This window comes from Rhinopithecus roxellana, chromosome 16 (genome assembly GCF_007565055.1).
Source record: "Rhinopithecus roxellana isolate Shanxi Qingling chromosome 16, ASM756505v1, whole genome shotgun sequence".
In the NCBI taxonomy this organism is placed as follows: domain Eukaryota; kingdom Metazoa; phylum Chordata; class Mammalia; order Primates; family Cercopithecidae; genus Rhinopithecus; species Rhinopithecus roxellana.
In genome coordinates, this window is record NC_044564.1 from 634,856 (window position 1) to 652,662 (window position 17,807).

Consider the following 17,807-nt stretch of genomic DNA (forward strand, 5'->3'; position numbering starts at 1 on the left):
TTTGTATTTTTAGTAGGGACGGGGTTTCACCATATTGGTTAGGGTGGTCTTGAACTCCTGACCTCAGGTAATCCACCTGCCTCAGCCTCCCAAAGTGCTAGGATTATAGGTGTGAACCACTGCGCCCAGCCTCAAACTGAGTATCATTTATTTTTATTTTATTTATTTATTTATTTATTTTTAATTTTTTTTCTGAGACGGAGTCTTGCTCTGCCGCCCAGACTGGAGTGCAGTGGCCGGATCTCAGCTCACTGCAAGCTCCACCTCCCGGGTTTACGCCATTCTCCTGCCTCAGCATCCCAAGTAGCTAGGACTACAGGCGCCCGCCTCGTCGCCCGGCTAGTTTTTTGTATTTTTTAGTAGAGACGGGGTTTCACCGTATTAGCCAGGATGGTCTCGATCTCCTGACCTCGTGATCCGCCCGTCTTGGCCTCCCAAAGTGCTGGGATTACAGGCTTGAGCCACCGCGCCCAGCCTCTGAGTATCATTTATAATATTAAAATGTTGGAACTAATCTGAATTTGTCTGGTAATAATGGATTAGTTACATAAGTTATAGGACCTCCATTCAAAATAATATTGTGTAGCCACAAAACATGGTGATTTAAATTCTCTCAACTCTCTTTGTGCTTCAGGACCATACAAGGAGATTTAAAGACATATAAAAATCAGGTTCCCACCTGAGATTCGGATTCATGTGGTCTGGAAGGGAGCACTGGTGTCTTTGTTTTCGCTTCAGTGGGCAACCTTGTATGTATGTCATTTTGCACCTACGTGAGTACAGCTGCTCCTCATTATTCATGAATTTTGTATTTGTGACCTCCTCTTCTCACTAAAATTTATTTGTAATCCACAAATCAATATTTTAATGCTTTTGTGGTCATTTGCTGACATGCACAGTGTGGGAAAATGTGAGTTGCCTGATGCACGCGTTCCCAGCTGAGGTTGAACAGGGTGATGCACTGCCTTAGCGCTTAGCTCCTATATTGTAAATAAGTATCTTTCTGGAGGTTTATTTAGTGACATGTTTTTCACATTTTGTGCTGTGTGTTGGTGAGTTTGCTGTTGAAAATGGCCCCCAAGCACAGTGCCGAAGTGCTGGCTAGTGTCCCTAAGCGCAAGAGGGCTATGATGTGCCTTATGGACAGAAAATACATGCGTTAGATAAGCTTCCATCAGGCATGAGCTATAGTGCTGTTGGTCATGAGTGCAATGCTAATTAAATCATATATATTTAAAAAGATGTCTTTTTTTTTTTTTTTTTGAGACGGAATCTCACTCTGTCTCCAGGTGGAGTTCCGTGGTGCGATCTCGGCTCACTGCAACCTCTGCCTCCCGGGTTCATGCGATTCTCCTGCCTCAGCCTCCCGAGTAGCTGGGATTACAGGTACGTGTTATCATGCCCAGTTAATTTTTGTATTTTTAGTAGAGACGGGGTTTCACCGTGTTGGCCAGGATGGTCTCAATCTCTTGACCTCGTGATCCGCCCACCTCGGCCTCCCAAAATGCTGGGATTACAGGCTTGAGTCACTGCGCCCAGCCTAAATAAGATGTCTTTAAACAGAAATATGCATACAACAAAATTATATGTTGATTGGTGGACAAAAATGTCAACTTGTGATGTCAGCCTGTGAGAGACTCCCAGGAACCTAATCCTGTATAGGAGCAATGGTTCAGTATTCACAATCCACTGTTGATGGAGGCTTTACAGAAAGAACATAACTACCGCTACTGTAAATCAGCAGAATCGACCGTATATCATACTGCTATGGTCTGAACTTGTCCCCCTAGATTCATGTGTTGAAACTGAATGAAGAATGTGATAGTGTTAAGAGGTGAGGCCTTTAGGAGGTAATTAAGTCGTGAAGGCGGAGCCCGCATGGATGAGGTTAGGGCCCTTATAAAAGGGCTTGAGAAAGTGGGTTTGCCCCTTCCCCCGCTCCTTCTGCCACATGAAGATGCAGAGTTCCTCCCCTCCAGAGGATGCAGCGATCCAGGTGCCATCTCAGAAGTGGAGGCTGGACCCTCCCCAGACACTGAACCTACTGGCACCTAGATTTAGGACTCCCCAGCCTCCAGAACTGTAAGAAATACATTTCTGTTATTTATAAATTACCAAGTCTGCAGTATTGTGTTATAGCAGCACAAACAGACTAAGGCATGGAGAATAAATCCCAAAAGTGGGATTGCTGGGTCTGAATGATTTCTGTTTCAACCAGCAACATTTGAGAATGCCTCTCTCATAACCTGTTTTCTGGCACTCTGAGCAGCTTTTTGATCTCTGATCTGTGGCAGTCTTTGAGGCAAAAATGGTATCTCATTGCAGATTTAATTTGCATTCCTTTAATAAGGAATGAGATTGATCATCTTTTCATAAGTGTAAGAACGATTTCCAGTTCCTTTTATGAGAACTCTCTTTTGCTCATTTTTCTTTTGAGATGTTGGTCTTTTCTTACTAATTGGTATACAATTATACATACTTTTTGTATTACTACATATCATTTCTCCTTATATATAAGGGCATAAGCTTGTTATCTGAGTTAATTTTTGGCTTTGTTTGATTTTTTTGGCTGTACTTATCGTGGCTTTTGCATTATGAAAGACATTCTTTTTGTACCTAAATTTATCAACCTTTCCTTTTGTGATTTCTGTTTTGCATCAAACTGAGACAGGTCCTCCTCTCTCTGAGATTTTTTTTTAATTTTACTTTGGTTTCTTCTAGTACTTTCATGTTTTCACTTTTTATATTTAAATTTTTTATTCATTGGAATTAATTTTTGTGAGTTTAGGATCTACCTTATTCTCCTCCAGATGCCTACCTATTTATCCCAATGAAATTTATTGAATAATTCCTTTTTTCCAACAAATTTTAAATTCCCACTTTTACCAGATACTAAAGTTATTAGAAGTAATTTTTATTCTTGTAATTTCTTTATTACCTCAATTTAAACATTTTTGTAATAACCATGTTACATAATATTAATTACAGAATATTGCTACTGTAATAAGACCACTTATTACTTATATAATAAGAATAAAAGGCCGGGCATGGTGGTTCATGCCTGTAATCCCAGCACTTTGGGAGGCTGAGGTGGGTGGATCACCTGAGGTCAGGAGTTTGAGACCAGACTGGCCAACATGGTGAAACTCCATCTCTACTAAAAGTACAAAAAATTTAGCTGGGTGCAGTGGCAGGCACCTGTAATCCCAGCTACTTGGGAGGCTGAGGCAGGAGAATCGCTTGAACTTGGGTGGCAGAGGTTGCAGTGAGCCGAGATCGTGCCATTGCACTCCAGCCTGGGCAACAAGAGCGAAACTCCGTCTCAATAAATAAATAAATAAATTAATTAATTAAAAGAAACAAAGATTTTTCATTGATTTAAACTAATGTTATAACAAATTGATGAATACATGCTAATGGAAAAAACCAAGCCATAGAGAAATATAAAAAAGGTAATGTGGCTGGGCGCAGTGGCTCACGCCTGTAATCCCAGCACTTTGGGAGGCTGAGGCGGGCAAATCACTTGAGGTCAGGAGTTTGAGACCAGCCTGGCCAACATGGTGAAACCCCGTCTCTATAAAAAAACAAAAGTACAAACATTAGCTGGGTGTGGTGGTGGGCACCTGTCATCCCAGCTACTCAGGAGGCTGAGGCAGGAGAATTGCTTGAACCAGGGAGGCAGAGGTTGCAGTGAGCTGAGATCATGCCACTGCACTCCAGCCTGGGCGACAGAGTGAGATTCCATCTTAAAAAAGTAAAAAATAAAAAATAAAAAATAAAAAAAAAAAGGGTAATGTAAAATAGTCCCTTCTCACTCACTTTCCACAATACCATTTCTTTTCACACGAGTCAATACTGTTAGCAATTTGGTGTTTGTTTTTCTAAACCTTTTAAAAAATGCATTCACACACACGTATATGCATTTGTGTGTCCCATAATCATAATGTTGGCTTTCATCTTGCTTTTTTCACCTGGAGATGTTTCCATATCTGCACAAATAGACTCACCTCACTTTTTAATAGCTATAAAATGGTACCCTGTTTGGCTATATCTTAATTAATGAAACCACCCCCAAATAATGAACATTTAAGTTAATTCTAGTTTTTCTCACCTACAGACAGCATTGTGATGAACATCTCTGTGTTCATCTCTGCACACCTGGGAGTATTTGCGAGGGGCAGGTTCCTGCTAGTAGAACTGCCAGGTCAAGAGGTTTAACATGGAGCATTTAGACAGTGCCAGGCTGACTTCTAATGCATTGCAGGAGAATGCTCATTTCCAAATACTCTTACCAACTCTGGTAACCTTTTAAATTGTTTCCAAAAGGTAGGCAAAAATGGTTTTTTTTTGTGTGTGTGTTTTTTAAAATTTATTTTTGTAGAGATGGGGTCTTGCTATGTTGTCCAGGCTGATCTCAAATTCCTGGACTCAAGTGATTCTCTAGCTTTGGCCTCCCAATATGCCGGGATTACAGGTGTGAGCCATTGCGCCTGGCAGGTTTGTGTTATTGTAGCTTGCAATTCCCAAGTGGGTGGTGAGATTGAGCATCCTATCCTAACTAACTGACCATTCTTTTCTTGCACATTGATGAGGTATATTTGAAACCGCGAAATATTGTTCAGGGAAGAAAGGGTAAACTATTCACTAAGAACAAAAGGGAAAACAAAATGTGTCTGCCCCCAGTCAGGACACTGGGAATGCTGGCCCCAGTGTGTAGGTGTGGAGCTGGAAGCCGAGGGATGGGAAATTGAAGCCCCAGGCCTAGGCAGGGTGAGGCTCAAAGCAGACAGTGAACTGTGGTCAGCAGACAGAGGTTCCAGGTGTGCCAGCTCTGCGTGTCTGAGTCCCGTGCCCTGTTTGGACCTGTTTCTTCACCTAAAAAATGGAAGATGAACAGCTGGTGTTTGAAACCAAAGTCCCTACCACATTCTGGGGCCTTGGCTCTCTTACCTGTGCTCTCAGTGAAGTTTCCCAGGTTGAGGATGTCATTGAGCTCTTGGTAGTGGTTCTGTTTAATGTAGGTGGTCTTTTCTGGTGTGTCCTGCAGCTGCATGGTGACCTCCTCCAAGTCTTTATCCAGCTAGAAGAGAAAGGTTCCAGTTGAGTCAGGGTCCCTGGCCCAGCCCTGGTAGCTAGGCCACTAGGGCCAAAAGGTGGGTCACAGGGCTGGGCCTTTACCTGTATTCAGAAGTGCCCTGAGAATCAGAGGGGTTATTGCATGTTGGTATGGAGATGCAGAAGGACCCTGACAGCTCTTTGTTCAAGGAGAAGCTATGATGAGAGGGACCTGGGCTTTGCAATTATGTGTTCAGTGTAGGCTTGGGCCTTGATGAAGCAGACAAGCAAGCCCAGGGAGGTAGGGCAGGGACAACATAAGAGCTCAGGCTCTGGACAGGCCTCATGCAAACCCAAGGCTGCCCTTTACTTACAGTGAGGTTCTCCTGGCTTGTGAGAACCCAGTCTCAATTTCTTTTTCTGTAGAATGGGGTAATAATAGTACCTACTTCAGGGGGAGGTTGTGAAGATTAAACGAGATAATACATGGAAAGTTTAGCCCAGTGCCTGACACATAATAAGGGCAACCTGCTACTACAATAATATTACTATTATTACAGGGTCTCACTGTGTCACCCAGATCAGAGTGCAGTGGTACAATTACAGTTTACTGTAGCCTTGACCTCCTAGGCTCAAGCCATCCTCCCACCTCACCCTCCCGAGTAGCTGGGACTACAGGTGCACGCCGCCACACCTGGCTATTTTTATTTTTTTTTTGGTAGAGATGGGGTCTCTCTATGTTCCTCAGGCCGGTCTTGAACTCCTGAGCTCAAGTGATCCTCCCACTTTGGCCTCCCAAAGTGCTGGGTTTATAGGCATGAACTACTGTGCCTGGACTTATAATTACTATTATTGATACTTAACAGGACCCATAGTGGGGAGGACAGACATGCAGGGCTCGCAAGCTCTGAGCCTCTCGCTATCATGGAGACCCTGACCTGCAGGGGCTCACTCAGAGGAGTTAATCAGGATGGGTTCCAGTCATCCCCATGTTTTTATTTTTAGAGACAAGGTTTCTCTATGTTGCCCAGGCCGGTCTTGAACTCCTGGGCTCAAGCGATCCTCCCACTTTGGCCTCCCAAAGCGTTGGGATTACAGGTGTGAGCCACGGCACCTGGCCCATTCCCAGGTTATATAAAAATCAGGTGCAAGTCCTGGGGCAATTCAGCCCCAGAGAAGCCTGGGCAATATGAGTGTTGGTAGTTGTGGGGGGTGGTAGTCGGGGTGGGTGGTGAACATCTGTGATATTACCATATCTATATACATATAATGGCTTTCATCCATGATTCCTGGCTCCTGTATCTCTTGTAACAGTCTTTTGTTGTAATGTTGGGGCATTTTAGGCCTCAGGAACAGGCCTCATGAAACAGAATCATGCTCTCTGACCTTCTCCTGTCCTTTCTCACCTGCTCAAGGCAGGACTCCAATCTGATTGTAGGTCAAAAGACCTTTATCACAGAGAGAGTCCTGCCCATACCCTGGAGGAAAGAACACTACAGAGAGGCCAAGAAAAGTCTGAACAGACAGACCTTGCTGGGTTTAGATCATGCGTTTTTGTCCAATCACATTTCTACACAGTTGTCAATCATGCCTCGTGTAATGAAGCCTGCATAAAAACTCAAAAGAACAGGGTATGAAGAGCTTCTGGGTAGCTGAACACGTGAAGATTCCTGGAGCGTGGGGCCCAGGGAGGCAGGGAAGTTCCACACCCTTTCACCCATCCCTTGCTCTGTGCATCTCTTCATTCGTGTCCTTGGTAATAAGCTGGTAAATGTGTTTCCCTGGGTTCCGGGAGCCCCTCTAGCAAAGTAATTCAACCCAAAGGGGGATCCTGGGAGTCCCAACTTGAAGCTGGTTGGTCAGAAGTTCCAGAGGTCTGACTTGTGGCCGGTATCTGAGGGTGGGGTGGGGGTCAGGGGGAACCTTGGGGACTAAGCCCTCAACCTGTGGGATCTGAAGCTATCTCTAGATCCATAGTATTGGAATTGAACTGGAGGCGCCCAGCGGGTGCCTGCTGCTCGTTGGTGGGGAAACCCCCACACACATGTGGTCACAGAAGTCTTCTGTGTTGATTGTTGTATTGGTGCAAGAGCACAGGAAAAACATGGTTAGAGGACTTTTCCAAACAGCATCCTGCTGTAGTATAAGGGAGGAGATCTGATAAACTATCAGATGCTGTTCTGATGTCAGGAATACAGCCATGAAATTGTTTAATACATTTTCATGTGGAGGAGGAGGGAGAGAGATACTCTTTTCTATGTGACTTAAATGGCAGAAGTAGGATCAAAGGGTGGGGACAACAGGAGGCCAGATTGTGATTCATTTCCAGGAAAAATAACACAACAATTTAGAGTTTTAAATAGTGGCTTGGGTTTCCTAACGTGAGTGAACTCTTCATTGCTGAAGTGTGCAAGTAGAAGCAAAATGCACAGTGACATGGTAGTACTCATCATGAGAGGTCTGATATGGAAACAGAGCCTGTAATAGGCTTTGGGGGACAGAAACCCTTCTTAGTTTGCTCTGGCAGCTGCTGGTGGGTTGCCCCATCCTAAAGCAGTCATCTTTAGGTGCGCAGACAACTGTGTGGTGGCTCTCTGTGGCAGAATTCTGTGAGCCCCCCAAAGGGCTGCCAGATCTAGCAAATAAAAACCCAGAATGTCCAGTCAAATTTGAGTTTCGGATAACGAGTTCTTTTTCAGTATAATTATATCCCAGTATTATTCGGGCTATACTTTTATTGAAAATGTGATTGGTTGTTGATCTGAAGTTTGAATTTAACTGGGCATCCTGTATCTAATCTGGCAACCCTATGTCTCACTTCTTCCTTGCAGCTGTCCAGCTAGAGATCATGTTTCCCAGCCTCCTCTGTCACTGGGTGTGCTCTTGTCAGTTTTTGCTGATGTGACTAGGGCAGAACCAAAATGTGCACAGTCTTTGGTGTTACTGCTTAAGAGGCAGTGCCTCACGTGGACTTTCTATCTCTTCCCCTCCTGACACTGTGAACCGGACATGCCGTCCACCCAGCTCTCCCGCTATGAATGAGAACACCCTGGAGAGTGGGTGAAACCAGAGGGCAGGAACCAAGCCCAGCAATGACCTTGGGGAGCCGAGCTGCCCCACCCGGGACCTCTCTCTTCATGGCCATTAGGTAAAAGGGAAATAAACATATTTTCTTTGGGCCACTTTATTTTGGGGTCTTGTTTAGCCACCATTGTAACCAATGTACTTTCCTTGGTCCCTTTCCTGTCCCCCTCCCTAATCAGAATTCCTTTATTAAAGCAATACACAGCCTGTAGAGCATGGGTCCAGGCATACCGCCAACCCAAAGGGAGGGGTAGAGGAGGGGAGGTCATTTGTTTTCCCTTCCCTGGTCTACAAGGCTTGGGCACAAGGCAATCTGGGCTATGGTCTCTCTGGAATATTCAAGAATCAGTTGAGAACCCTTAGGACAAAGGCGAGGTCTGCAGCACTCTCTCTTGAAAAGTTTCTTTTCACTTTCTCTTCTCTTGTACATCATATAGATGTGGTGGTTGCTGGGTTGTGCTGGGAGAGTGAAAAACTGAGAGGGAGAGAGACACAAAGAGACGCAAAGAGACACTAACGTAGGAAGCTACAATAATCCAGAAGCTCACAAATCTCTCTGAGTTCCTTTCTGTCTGGGGATGGCTTGAATCAGGTGGTGCTGGCCTCCAAGAGCCTGGGCGAGGTGGCCAGTGAGCTCATGTCGGATTCTGACAAACGCCTCTGCGTGGCTTATGTCGCCCCTGGCTCTCGCAGCTGTAACTGCAGCTGATGACACTGCCCGGTCATGCTGCAGGGATGGTCTAGAGGAGCCTGAGAGTCCCTGCCCGGGGTCAGAGGGGCTTCAGTGGCAGACGGGCCCCAGCTACTAGATGCGGAGGGAGGTACCTCTGTGATCTTCATTCGCAGGCGGTGGTTTTCTGACTGTAGGCCCTCCAGGCGGGATGTGCTGGCTTGGTTCACACTGGTGACTGAGGTGGATGTTTTAGAATCTTCTTTCTTCTGATTCTGAGTGAACTGGAATCGCCTGTTCTGCGTTGCTGCATCTGGGTTTGTTCGCAGGGTGATGAGCTGAAAGGACAAAGGTGGGGGGAGGGTTGAAGAGAAAGCCCTGGGTCCTTCCTCCCATCCCACATGGCAGACTCTCCCAGCAGATCCTGCTCTGGAGGCGACAAGAGGCCCCAGGAAGGCCACAGGCTGGGAGTCAGGAGACCTAGGCTCAGGCCAGACTCTGCCACTCACTTGTATGTGACCTTGGGCAGGCCCCTTCCCCTCACCATGCCTCTGTGTCCTTCCTGGTCACTAAGAGTCTAGTCTCCTGACTCTGATGCCACCTGCGTCCCAACCAGGGCCCCTGAGGCCTCCTTCCAGCTGCCTAGCACGTTGCCTTAGGCCTTGATCCTTGTGGAAAAAATAAGCCCCAAGGGCAACAGCTGTGACAACAAAGAGATAGAGGAGAGGGAAGGCCTCTGCTTGTTAAACCATTGATGAGTTCTAGAAGCAGGCTGGTAACAAGCTGTGTCATTGACAAAAGCTTGTTTTTCAGCAGCTTAAAACAACACCTGGTTATTATCTCAGTTTCCGTGAGTTAGGAGTCCGGGCATCACTTAGCTGCATCCAAAGACATTTTGTATAGAAAACAAAAGTTGCCACTTGACCCTGATCTTACCCGCTTATTCTAGAAACATCTATGATCGAGGCAGGCTCTGGGCTCAGCTCTGAAAAGCAGGAGTGGAGGGACCCATGGCCCCTGCTCACTGGGACCTCATGGTCCAGAGGCGTGGGCTGGGGATGAAGGAAGGACTCAATCTTCACCAGGCCAGCGGGTATCAGGGACAGCCCACCACAGTGCCGTGGCCTGCTGGGCTCTGAGGACGGTCTGGAGGGATGGTGGGGGGAAGGAAACTGCAAGGGAAGAACTGGCGTCTGCCAACGCAGGGAAGCCTGGGGGAAACGGCAGGGGAAGGGCAGGTTGGGTGGTGGACAGGGTTCTCTGGGGAGACTAGAGGAGACCCGAGGGTACTGAGAGCCAGCCCAACGTCAGAAACTTGATCCTAGAGCCAGGAGGACAATGAGGAGCTATTGAGCGTGACAGAGCAGAGTGCCACAACTGAAGCTTGGCTTAGAGATCATCTGGCCTCTTTTACAGGATGGAAAGAATGTCAGAGTGCAGGCAGGGAAGTCCTGGCGTTGCCCTGGAGTCTGGGTGGGTGTAAACCACTAAGGCGTGTGCACCAGAGGTATTCCAGTGCAGAGCTCACAGTGCCTGGGGTCTGACTGCATGCGCAGGAGGATGGAGGCACCATGGGTAGCCTGTTTGCTGAAAGGGACCCAGGCGATCTTTCCTCTCCCCTGTTCTGAGGCAGATGCCTCCCATTGGGTCAGTAACCCCCTCCCAGCTTTGTAACTCTGTGTCCTGTTCTTTCCTTTTTTGGGCGGGGGGCGGGTAAAGGGTCTCACTCTGTCACCAAGGCTAGAGTGCAGTGGCACAATCTCAGCTCACCACCACAACCTCTGCTCCTCCAGGCTCAAGTGATCTTCCTACTTCAGCCTCCTGAGTAGCTGGGACTACAGGTGCGCACCACCACACCTGGCTATTTTGTTTTGTATTTTTAGTAGAGATAGGGTGTCACCATGTTGCTCAGGCTGGTCTTGAACTCCTGGCCTCAAGTGATCCTCCTGCCTTGGCCTCCCAAAGTGCTGGGATTATAGGCACGAGCCACCGCGCCCAGCCACCTTCCTTTACTTTTGAGACCCACTGAGGTCAGGCTTCCCTTGACACAGATCACCCTACTGCAGGGGCTCCTAAGAAGAAAGGCCTCTGGCTCACCCGCCCACTGCAAGGTAGGATGGTGTTTGAAAAAAATCACTTTGTCGGGTGCGGTGGCTCATGCCTGTAATCCCAGCACTTCGAGAGGCTGAGGTGGGTGGATCACCTGAGGTCAGGAGTTCCAGACCAGCCTGGCCAACATGGTGAAACCCTGTCTCTACTAAAAATACAAATTTAGCTGGGTGTGGTGGCGTGCACCTGTAATCCCAGCTACTCAGGAGGCTGAGGCAGGAGAATTGCTTGAATCTGGGAGGTGGAGGTTGCGATGAGTCAAGAATGTGCCATTACAATCCAGCCTCAGCAACAAGAGTGAAACTGTGTCTCAAAAAAAAAAAAAAAAAAAAAAAAAAAAAAAGAAGAAGAAGAAGAAGAAGAAAAATCTCTCTTCAAGGTGGTCCTGAAGGTCAGCCCTTCAAATAAATGGAACACGTAAGTGGCTGCTAAAAACGGTGATTTTTTTTTGGCGAGGTGGCTCATGCCTGTAATCTCAGCACTTTGGGAGGCCAAGGCCAGAGGATCGCTTGAGCCCAGGAGTCCAAGACCAGCTTGGGCAACACAGGGAGACCCCGTCTCTATAAAAAATTAAAAAATTAGCCAAGTGTGGTGGTGATGCCTGTGGTCCCAGCTACTTGGAAGGCTGAGGCAAGAGAATCATTTGATCCCGGGAGGTTGAGGTTGCAGTAGGCCGAGATTGCATCACTGCACTCCAGCCTGGGTGGCAGAGTGAGAAAACAAACAAAAAAACAAACAAAAAAAGCATTATATCCTAGCTATTAAGAAAAAGGCTGGAAGTGGCCGGGCGCGGTGGCTCAAGCCTGTAATCCCAGCACTTTGGGAGGCCGAGACGGGCGGATCACGAGGTCAGGAGATCGAGACCATCCTGGCTAACACGGTGAAACCCCGTCTCTACTAAAAAAATACAAAAAACTAGCCGGACGAGGTGGCGGGCGCCTGTAGTCCCAGCTACTCGGGAGGCTGAGGCAGGAGAATGGCATAAACTCGGGAGGCAGAGCTTGCAGTGAGCTGAGATCCGGCCACTGCACTCCAGCCTGGGCGACAGAGCGAGACTCCGTCTCAAAAAAAAAAAAAAATAAAATAAAAAATAAAAAAAAAAAAAAAAAAAAGAAAAAGGCTGGAAGGAAACACATGAAAAACATTAACAGTAAAGAACACCCCAACAAAACATGACCAGTGATTATTTTTGAGTGGTGGGACAAAGGGAGATTTCTGAAAAACCTGGCCTTTATTACTCTGCATTTTCTGAACTTTCTATAATGTGAATTGTCTTCATCATAAAAAAGGAATGGGTAAGCCTTTTAGAGAATGGAGAAAAGCCAGCAATGCCCCTGTGCTGGAGTCAGAGGGCAGAGGCCAGGTGGTGGGGCCAGCACCCGTACCTTTGGCACAAACACCAGGCAGAGGGTGATGGTGCTGCAGAAGATGATGACCAGAGCCACGATGCAGAACTGCACGTTGGGCTGGTCCCGGGTCAGGAAGGAGACAGCGGCCCCAATGATGCACATGATCCCCACGTTGTAGACGCTCATCCCGATGTACTTGCTGTCGTTGAGTGCAGGGATGCTGACGTTGCGGGTCTCCCAAGCTAAGAAACAACCGAACAACTGAAATGATGAACAGAAAGGGGAGATGATCGTTACCAAGGGGCGGCACACACCCGCTGCTCTGAGAAGCTGTGGAGTGGAGGGTTACTCAGGAGGTGGGCTGCAGGGAGGGAGGGTGGGGGGCCTTGCTGTCAGCCAGGTCTTCTGGATATCACCATCTGTCTCCACTTGTGACCCTGCTGAGTTGAGTCCCGCCAAGCAAATGCAGACTGGGGATGTGACAGCTCTCCAGTTCTCCTGCACCCCTATGACTGGTTCATGCATAGACCTGCCCGAGGCCACAGTGGAAGGCAACTTCAGATAAGATCTCAACCTTCTTCCTCACTCTCTAGGGAATACTAAGGCCCAGAAGGGGTGAAGAGGTCTGCCCAAGGCCACACAGCAATATGGTAGCAAAAATGGGCTGTGTTTTTAGAAATTCACTCCAGTCTTTTTTCTATTAAACTAAGCAGATCCCTTGTGTCTGAGACTTCTATTGTCCTCAAGTGCACATAGACACCCAGAACAGAGACTACATTTTCCAGCTGCCCTAGAGGCTAGGCGTGGTGTGTTACTAGCTTCTGGACAATGCCTGTAAATAGAAGTGGTGTGCACATGTTCTGGGAAGTGTCTTTAAAGGGAAGAGGTGTTGCTTTTCCTCCTTCCTAACAGCTGGCGTGGAATGTGATGGGTGGAGCTTCAGCATCTGTTTTAGATCACAAGGCTATGATGTGGAACCTGTGTAATGATGATGTGGGGGCTGCAAGATGCAAAGAGCTGAGATTCTGGGAGCCTTACCCCAGCCCTAGATTGCTTAACTCTGGACTAGGTTTACCTGAGAGGAACATTTCCTGTCTCTTCAACCATTATTATTTTGGGTTTTTCTGTGATTTGCAGCTCTACTCATAACCAATAGATGTCTCGACAGAAGTGGACAGGGTAGAGGCCCGCTATGATCTGAAGCAAGGTGTCGAGGGTTTAACCCTTATGGGTGGTCTAAGGGGAGGGCGGGCTGCAGGGACAGTGCAGGTGGGTGTAGGGCAGAATGGTGGTGTGGCGGGCAGGAGGAAGAGCCAAGATGGCTGACTGGTACAGGAACCTCTGCTTTAGTGCAGCCCTCCAAGAGGCCTTCTCACAAAGGCCCCTCTTCCATGTGGCTTCAGCAGGACAGCTTCAGGCATCTGACAGCTGCATGAATCATTTAACATCACACCGAGGACCTGTGTTTAGAGATTTGATGGCCGCATAGTGCTGTGTGGTAGAAGCGGGGCTGGACACAAGGCTGGGGGATATGGAAACTGCTCTGCCATCTGTTGGCTGGGTGACCTGGGCAAGTCAGTCACCTCTCAGGACCTCACTTTCAACGTCTGTGGACTGGGGGGAATAATAATAATAATATCAATGTCACAGGGTTTCTGTGTGGATGAAATGGGAGGATGGATGTCAAAGCACTCTGTAGACTGAAATGGTCTGCACCAAGGTAAGTTCAAAGCTATTTGTAATTGATCTTATTTTATACAATCATGATTGTTTTCCTCTCCCTTGTCCTTTATCCTTTCTCTAAATGTGTTATCTCACAGCCTGATTTATTCCTTTTTAAAAATTCCTTTTAAAACGGGGAACCAGGCCAGGCACAGTGGCTCACACCTGTAATCCCAGTACTTTGGGAGGCCAAGATGGGTGGATTACCTGAGGTCACGAGTTTGAGACCAGCCTGGGCAAGGTGGTGAAACTCCAATACTACTAAAAATATAAAAATTAGCTGGGAGCGGTGGTGCATGCCTGTAATTTCAGCTACTTGGGAGGCTGAGGCCGGAGAATTGCTTGAACCCGGGAGGCAGAAGTTGCAGTGAGCAGAGATTGTGCCACTGCACTCCATCTAGCCTGGGTGACAGAGTGAGTGAGACTCTGTCTCAAAAAAATAAAATAAAATAAAATAAAATAAAATAAAATAGGGAACCAGGAGCCCAGGAACCAGATACTGAGTGAGAGAAGAAAACCAACAGCCATTGAAAGCCTGTTCTGTATTGGTTCCTTTACCCATGACCCACTGTGATCCCATGGTAGCTGTGCCATCTTGCAAAGGAAGAAGCAGAGGCTTGGCCAGGAGAGGTGACCTGCTTGGGGTCCCACAGCGTGAATATCAGGGCTGGATGGGCATCAGGACTGGGGCTCTCTGACCAAGAGTCAGTGTGCCCTTCTATCAGCTATGCTACCGATGGGCCACCAAGCCACTGTGAGGGTCTCCACAATAAATGTGGGCTACCCTGGGGACCTAGTTGTTGGCTGTAAATCTCTAAAGAGTGTCAGGAGGAAACACAAAGTAACTTGTTCTTAGGCCCTCAAATAGTAGATTGAGGGTTCATGGGTACAAGTTACACTGAGGAAGATTTCTGCTGAGGATTAGGAAGAACTTTCTAGAAAAGCACTCCATCTGTGGGTTGAATGGTGGCCCTAAAAGATGGTCCATATCTTAATTCCTGAAAACCGTGAATGTGACCTTATTTGGAAAAAGGGTATTTGCAGATATAATGAAGGATCTCGAGATGAGATCATCCTGGATTATCTGGAAGGGCCCCAAATCCAATGACAAGTGTTCTTATAAGGGACACATAAAGGAGACCATTGGGGAGAAGAAGAGAAGGCCACGTGGAGACGGAGGTGGAAACTAGAGTCATGCAGTCACAAGCCAAGGCATGCCTGGAACCATCAGGTGCCGGAAGAGGCAAGGAAGGATGCTCCCCTGCAGCCTTCAGAGGGAACACAACTGTCTGGATTTTGGACCTCTGGCCTCCACAACTAGGAAAGAATATATTTGTTTGTTTTGTAAGCCACTGTTTTGTGGTAATTTGTTATGACAGCCAAAGGAAACTAACACATTATCCATGAATGGCACAGGCTCCTTTGAAGAGGATGAGCACTCCATCACTGGAGGTATAGAAGCAGTTAGTGAATGAATGCTTTGGGGGAAGCTCAGGGTGGGCTGGGGGTTGGGGCCAAAACATCTGACAGTGGGGTGGACCTAAAGGGCTGTGTGTGCTTCTTCCAGCCTTGAGATTCTGTGGCTCTAAAATAGAAAAGGAGTAGGGGGGTGGCAGTGGGATTTTAGTCATAAACCTTCAGGGTCAGGAGGCTGGGGACAGTTCCTTGCATATTCTAAATGGTAAAGCATTTGCGCTATCAAATATAGCTTTTGTTGACATGAGCTGGCTAAAGCTGTTAGCTTCACGGGAAGACATACAGTCATCTCTCATCTCCAACCACTTTGGAAGTAGGTGGGAGAAGATAATGAATGATCAAAACATGACAAATAAGTCCAGTTTAAAGATGTCAATATGATTCACCACAATCTAATTTCACAGAATGAGTCTCAGAATCAAGGAACATCAAGGCTGGAAGGATCATGGAGAGTGTCTAGATTCACTCTCTTTATTCAACCAGGGCCGGGGGAAGTGTAGGTCATTGACACGAAATGCTTTCCCATGACAGGGAGCTTGTCCTTTTTAGGGGCTCCATGGCATCTATGGACAGTGCTCCCTGTTATAAGAATCCATCTTTACATGGAGATGGAGTCTGCCTTCCAGCAACTTTGCTTAGGGCTGACGGTTCTGCCCTCAGGTCTGTGCCACCCATTGCTGACAGCTCTTCCAAGCTTCTGGTGACTATGAATGCGTCCTTGTCCAAACCCGGGAACTTTGGCTAGTCCTCAAGTTCCTATTTCTATATTGGGTACCTCCTGTGGACACCCCCAGGGTCATTCCCTTGTGCTCAGATTACAGCCCAGTGGTCCTGTTGCTTGTCTGGGAGCTCAAAAAACTTCTCTGGAAAACCATAAAAGGGTGTCAACTGGTATGAAGTGGGGACCAATCTTTGCCTAGGGTCCTCGTACACACCCTTCTGGCATGGCCTCTCAAAGGACACAGGATCAATCACTAACATTTCTCTGATGCGGCAACAGGTAAGAATGCATTTGAGCAGCACGAGAGATTCCAGTTTATTTGACTTTTGGAGAAGGCTTCAGTTTTGGCCTCTAAGTGGGATCACACAGGGGTGAAGGGTGGCTTAACCTCCCTGTGGAAAGATCTGAGGAGGGTGCAGTGACCAGCTTCGTGTCACTGGAGGGCTTTAAGTGGAAGCATGGTTTATATAGGATATAGGAGAGAAGATTCAAGGATCAACCTGGGCTGAAATACGGTGGGGCTGACCTTTCAAGTTCTCCCTAATGTTGGCATATCACAGCGTGGTAATCAAAAATCTTTGATTTTTTTTTTTTTTTTTTTGAGATGGAATTTCGCTCTTGTTGCCCAGGCTGGAGTGCAATGGCCTGATCTCGGCTCACTGCAACCTCTGCTTCCTGGGTTCAAGTGATTCTCCTGCCTCAGCCTCCGGAGTAACTGGGATTACAGGCGCCCACAACCATACCCAGCTAATTTTGTATTTTTAGTAGAGATGGGGTTTCACCATGCTGGCCAGGCTGGTCTCGAACTCCTGACTTCAGGTGACCCACCCACCTCGGCCTCTCAAAGTGCTGGGATTGCAAGCATGAGCCATAGCCCTAGCATGATCTTTGATTTTAAAAGATGAGTCAAGTGGAAAGAGTGCTGGGTTTGGAGTTTGGAGGTTACTAGGTAGCTTTTGGCAAATCATTTAGCCTCTCCGAGGTTTACCCTCCTCATCTATTAAATGGGGATGATCCCGCCCACCTCCCATGGGCTTAAGAGAGGATCCGCTGAAATGCTGGAAATGAACATGCACTGGATGGCAGCAGACTGCTCTTCCTGGGAGCAGTGCAGTGACAGCTGTGAGGCACAGCCACAAGTTTTTGGGTTACTCTCTGGTTAAGATCTTGACTCTGCCACTTACCAGCTGGGTGACCTTGGGCAAGACACCAAGCCTCAGTGTCATCAGTGAAATAAGGATGTTATTTGTACCTATCTCATAGGGTTGCTGCAGGAACTGAGATAGCATGTGGCAGGCACTGAGTACACAGAGAGTAACTGCTTAGTCATGGAGGCTCTGTTTATTTTTACATTGATGGAGGCCCCTGGGAGACAGAGGCCCAACAGAGAAGTGTCCCCCCCAACTCCATCTCCTGCTCTGCACCTACCATGAGAAGTCCCTTGTAGGCATAGACGATGCCAAGCCAGATGGTCATGTGGGTGTTCTCACAGTGCTCCAGGAGAGGGCGGATGGAGATATCCCGTCCTGCTGGGTCAGGCTGTGCAAAGAGAAAACAGAGACTCCAGGGATGGCACAGGACACTCTTCCAGCAACAGGGTCCTTATCTGAGAGTCCTTTTC

General features: G+C 47.4%; 1 protein-coding gene across 1 annotated transcript in view; it reads right to left on the reverse strand.

The window, feature by feature from the left end:
• Window positions 1-17,807, reverse strand: part of GABBR2 (gamma-aminobutyric acid type B receptor subunit 2) — a 420,626-nt gene that overhangs the window by 6,918 nt on the left and 395,901 nt on the right. Inside the window, exons 14-17 of the mRNA XM_010357632.2 lie at window positions 17,615-17,725; window positions 12,304-12,528; window positions 8,965-9,147; window positions 4,951-5,080 (exon numbers count right to left, since the gene is read on the reverse strand). Of these exons, the coding sequence (XP_010355934.2) occupies window positions 4,951-5,080; window positions 8,965-9,147; window positions 12,304-12,528; window positions 17,615-17,725 (649 nt within the window). The remainder of the gene's footprint in view (window positions 1-4,950; window positions 5,081-8,964; window positions 9,148-12,303; window positions 12,529-17,614; window positions 17,726-17,807) is intronic.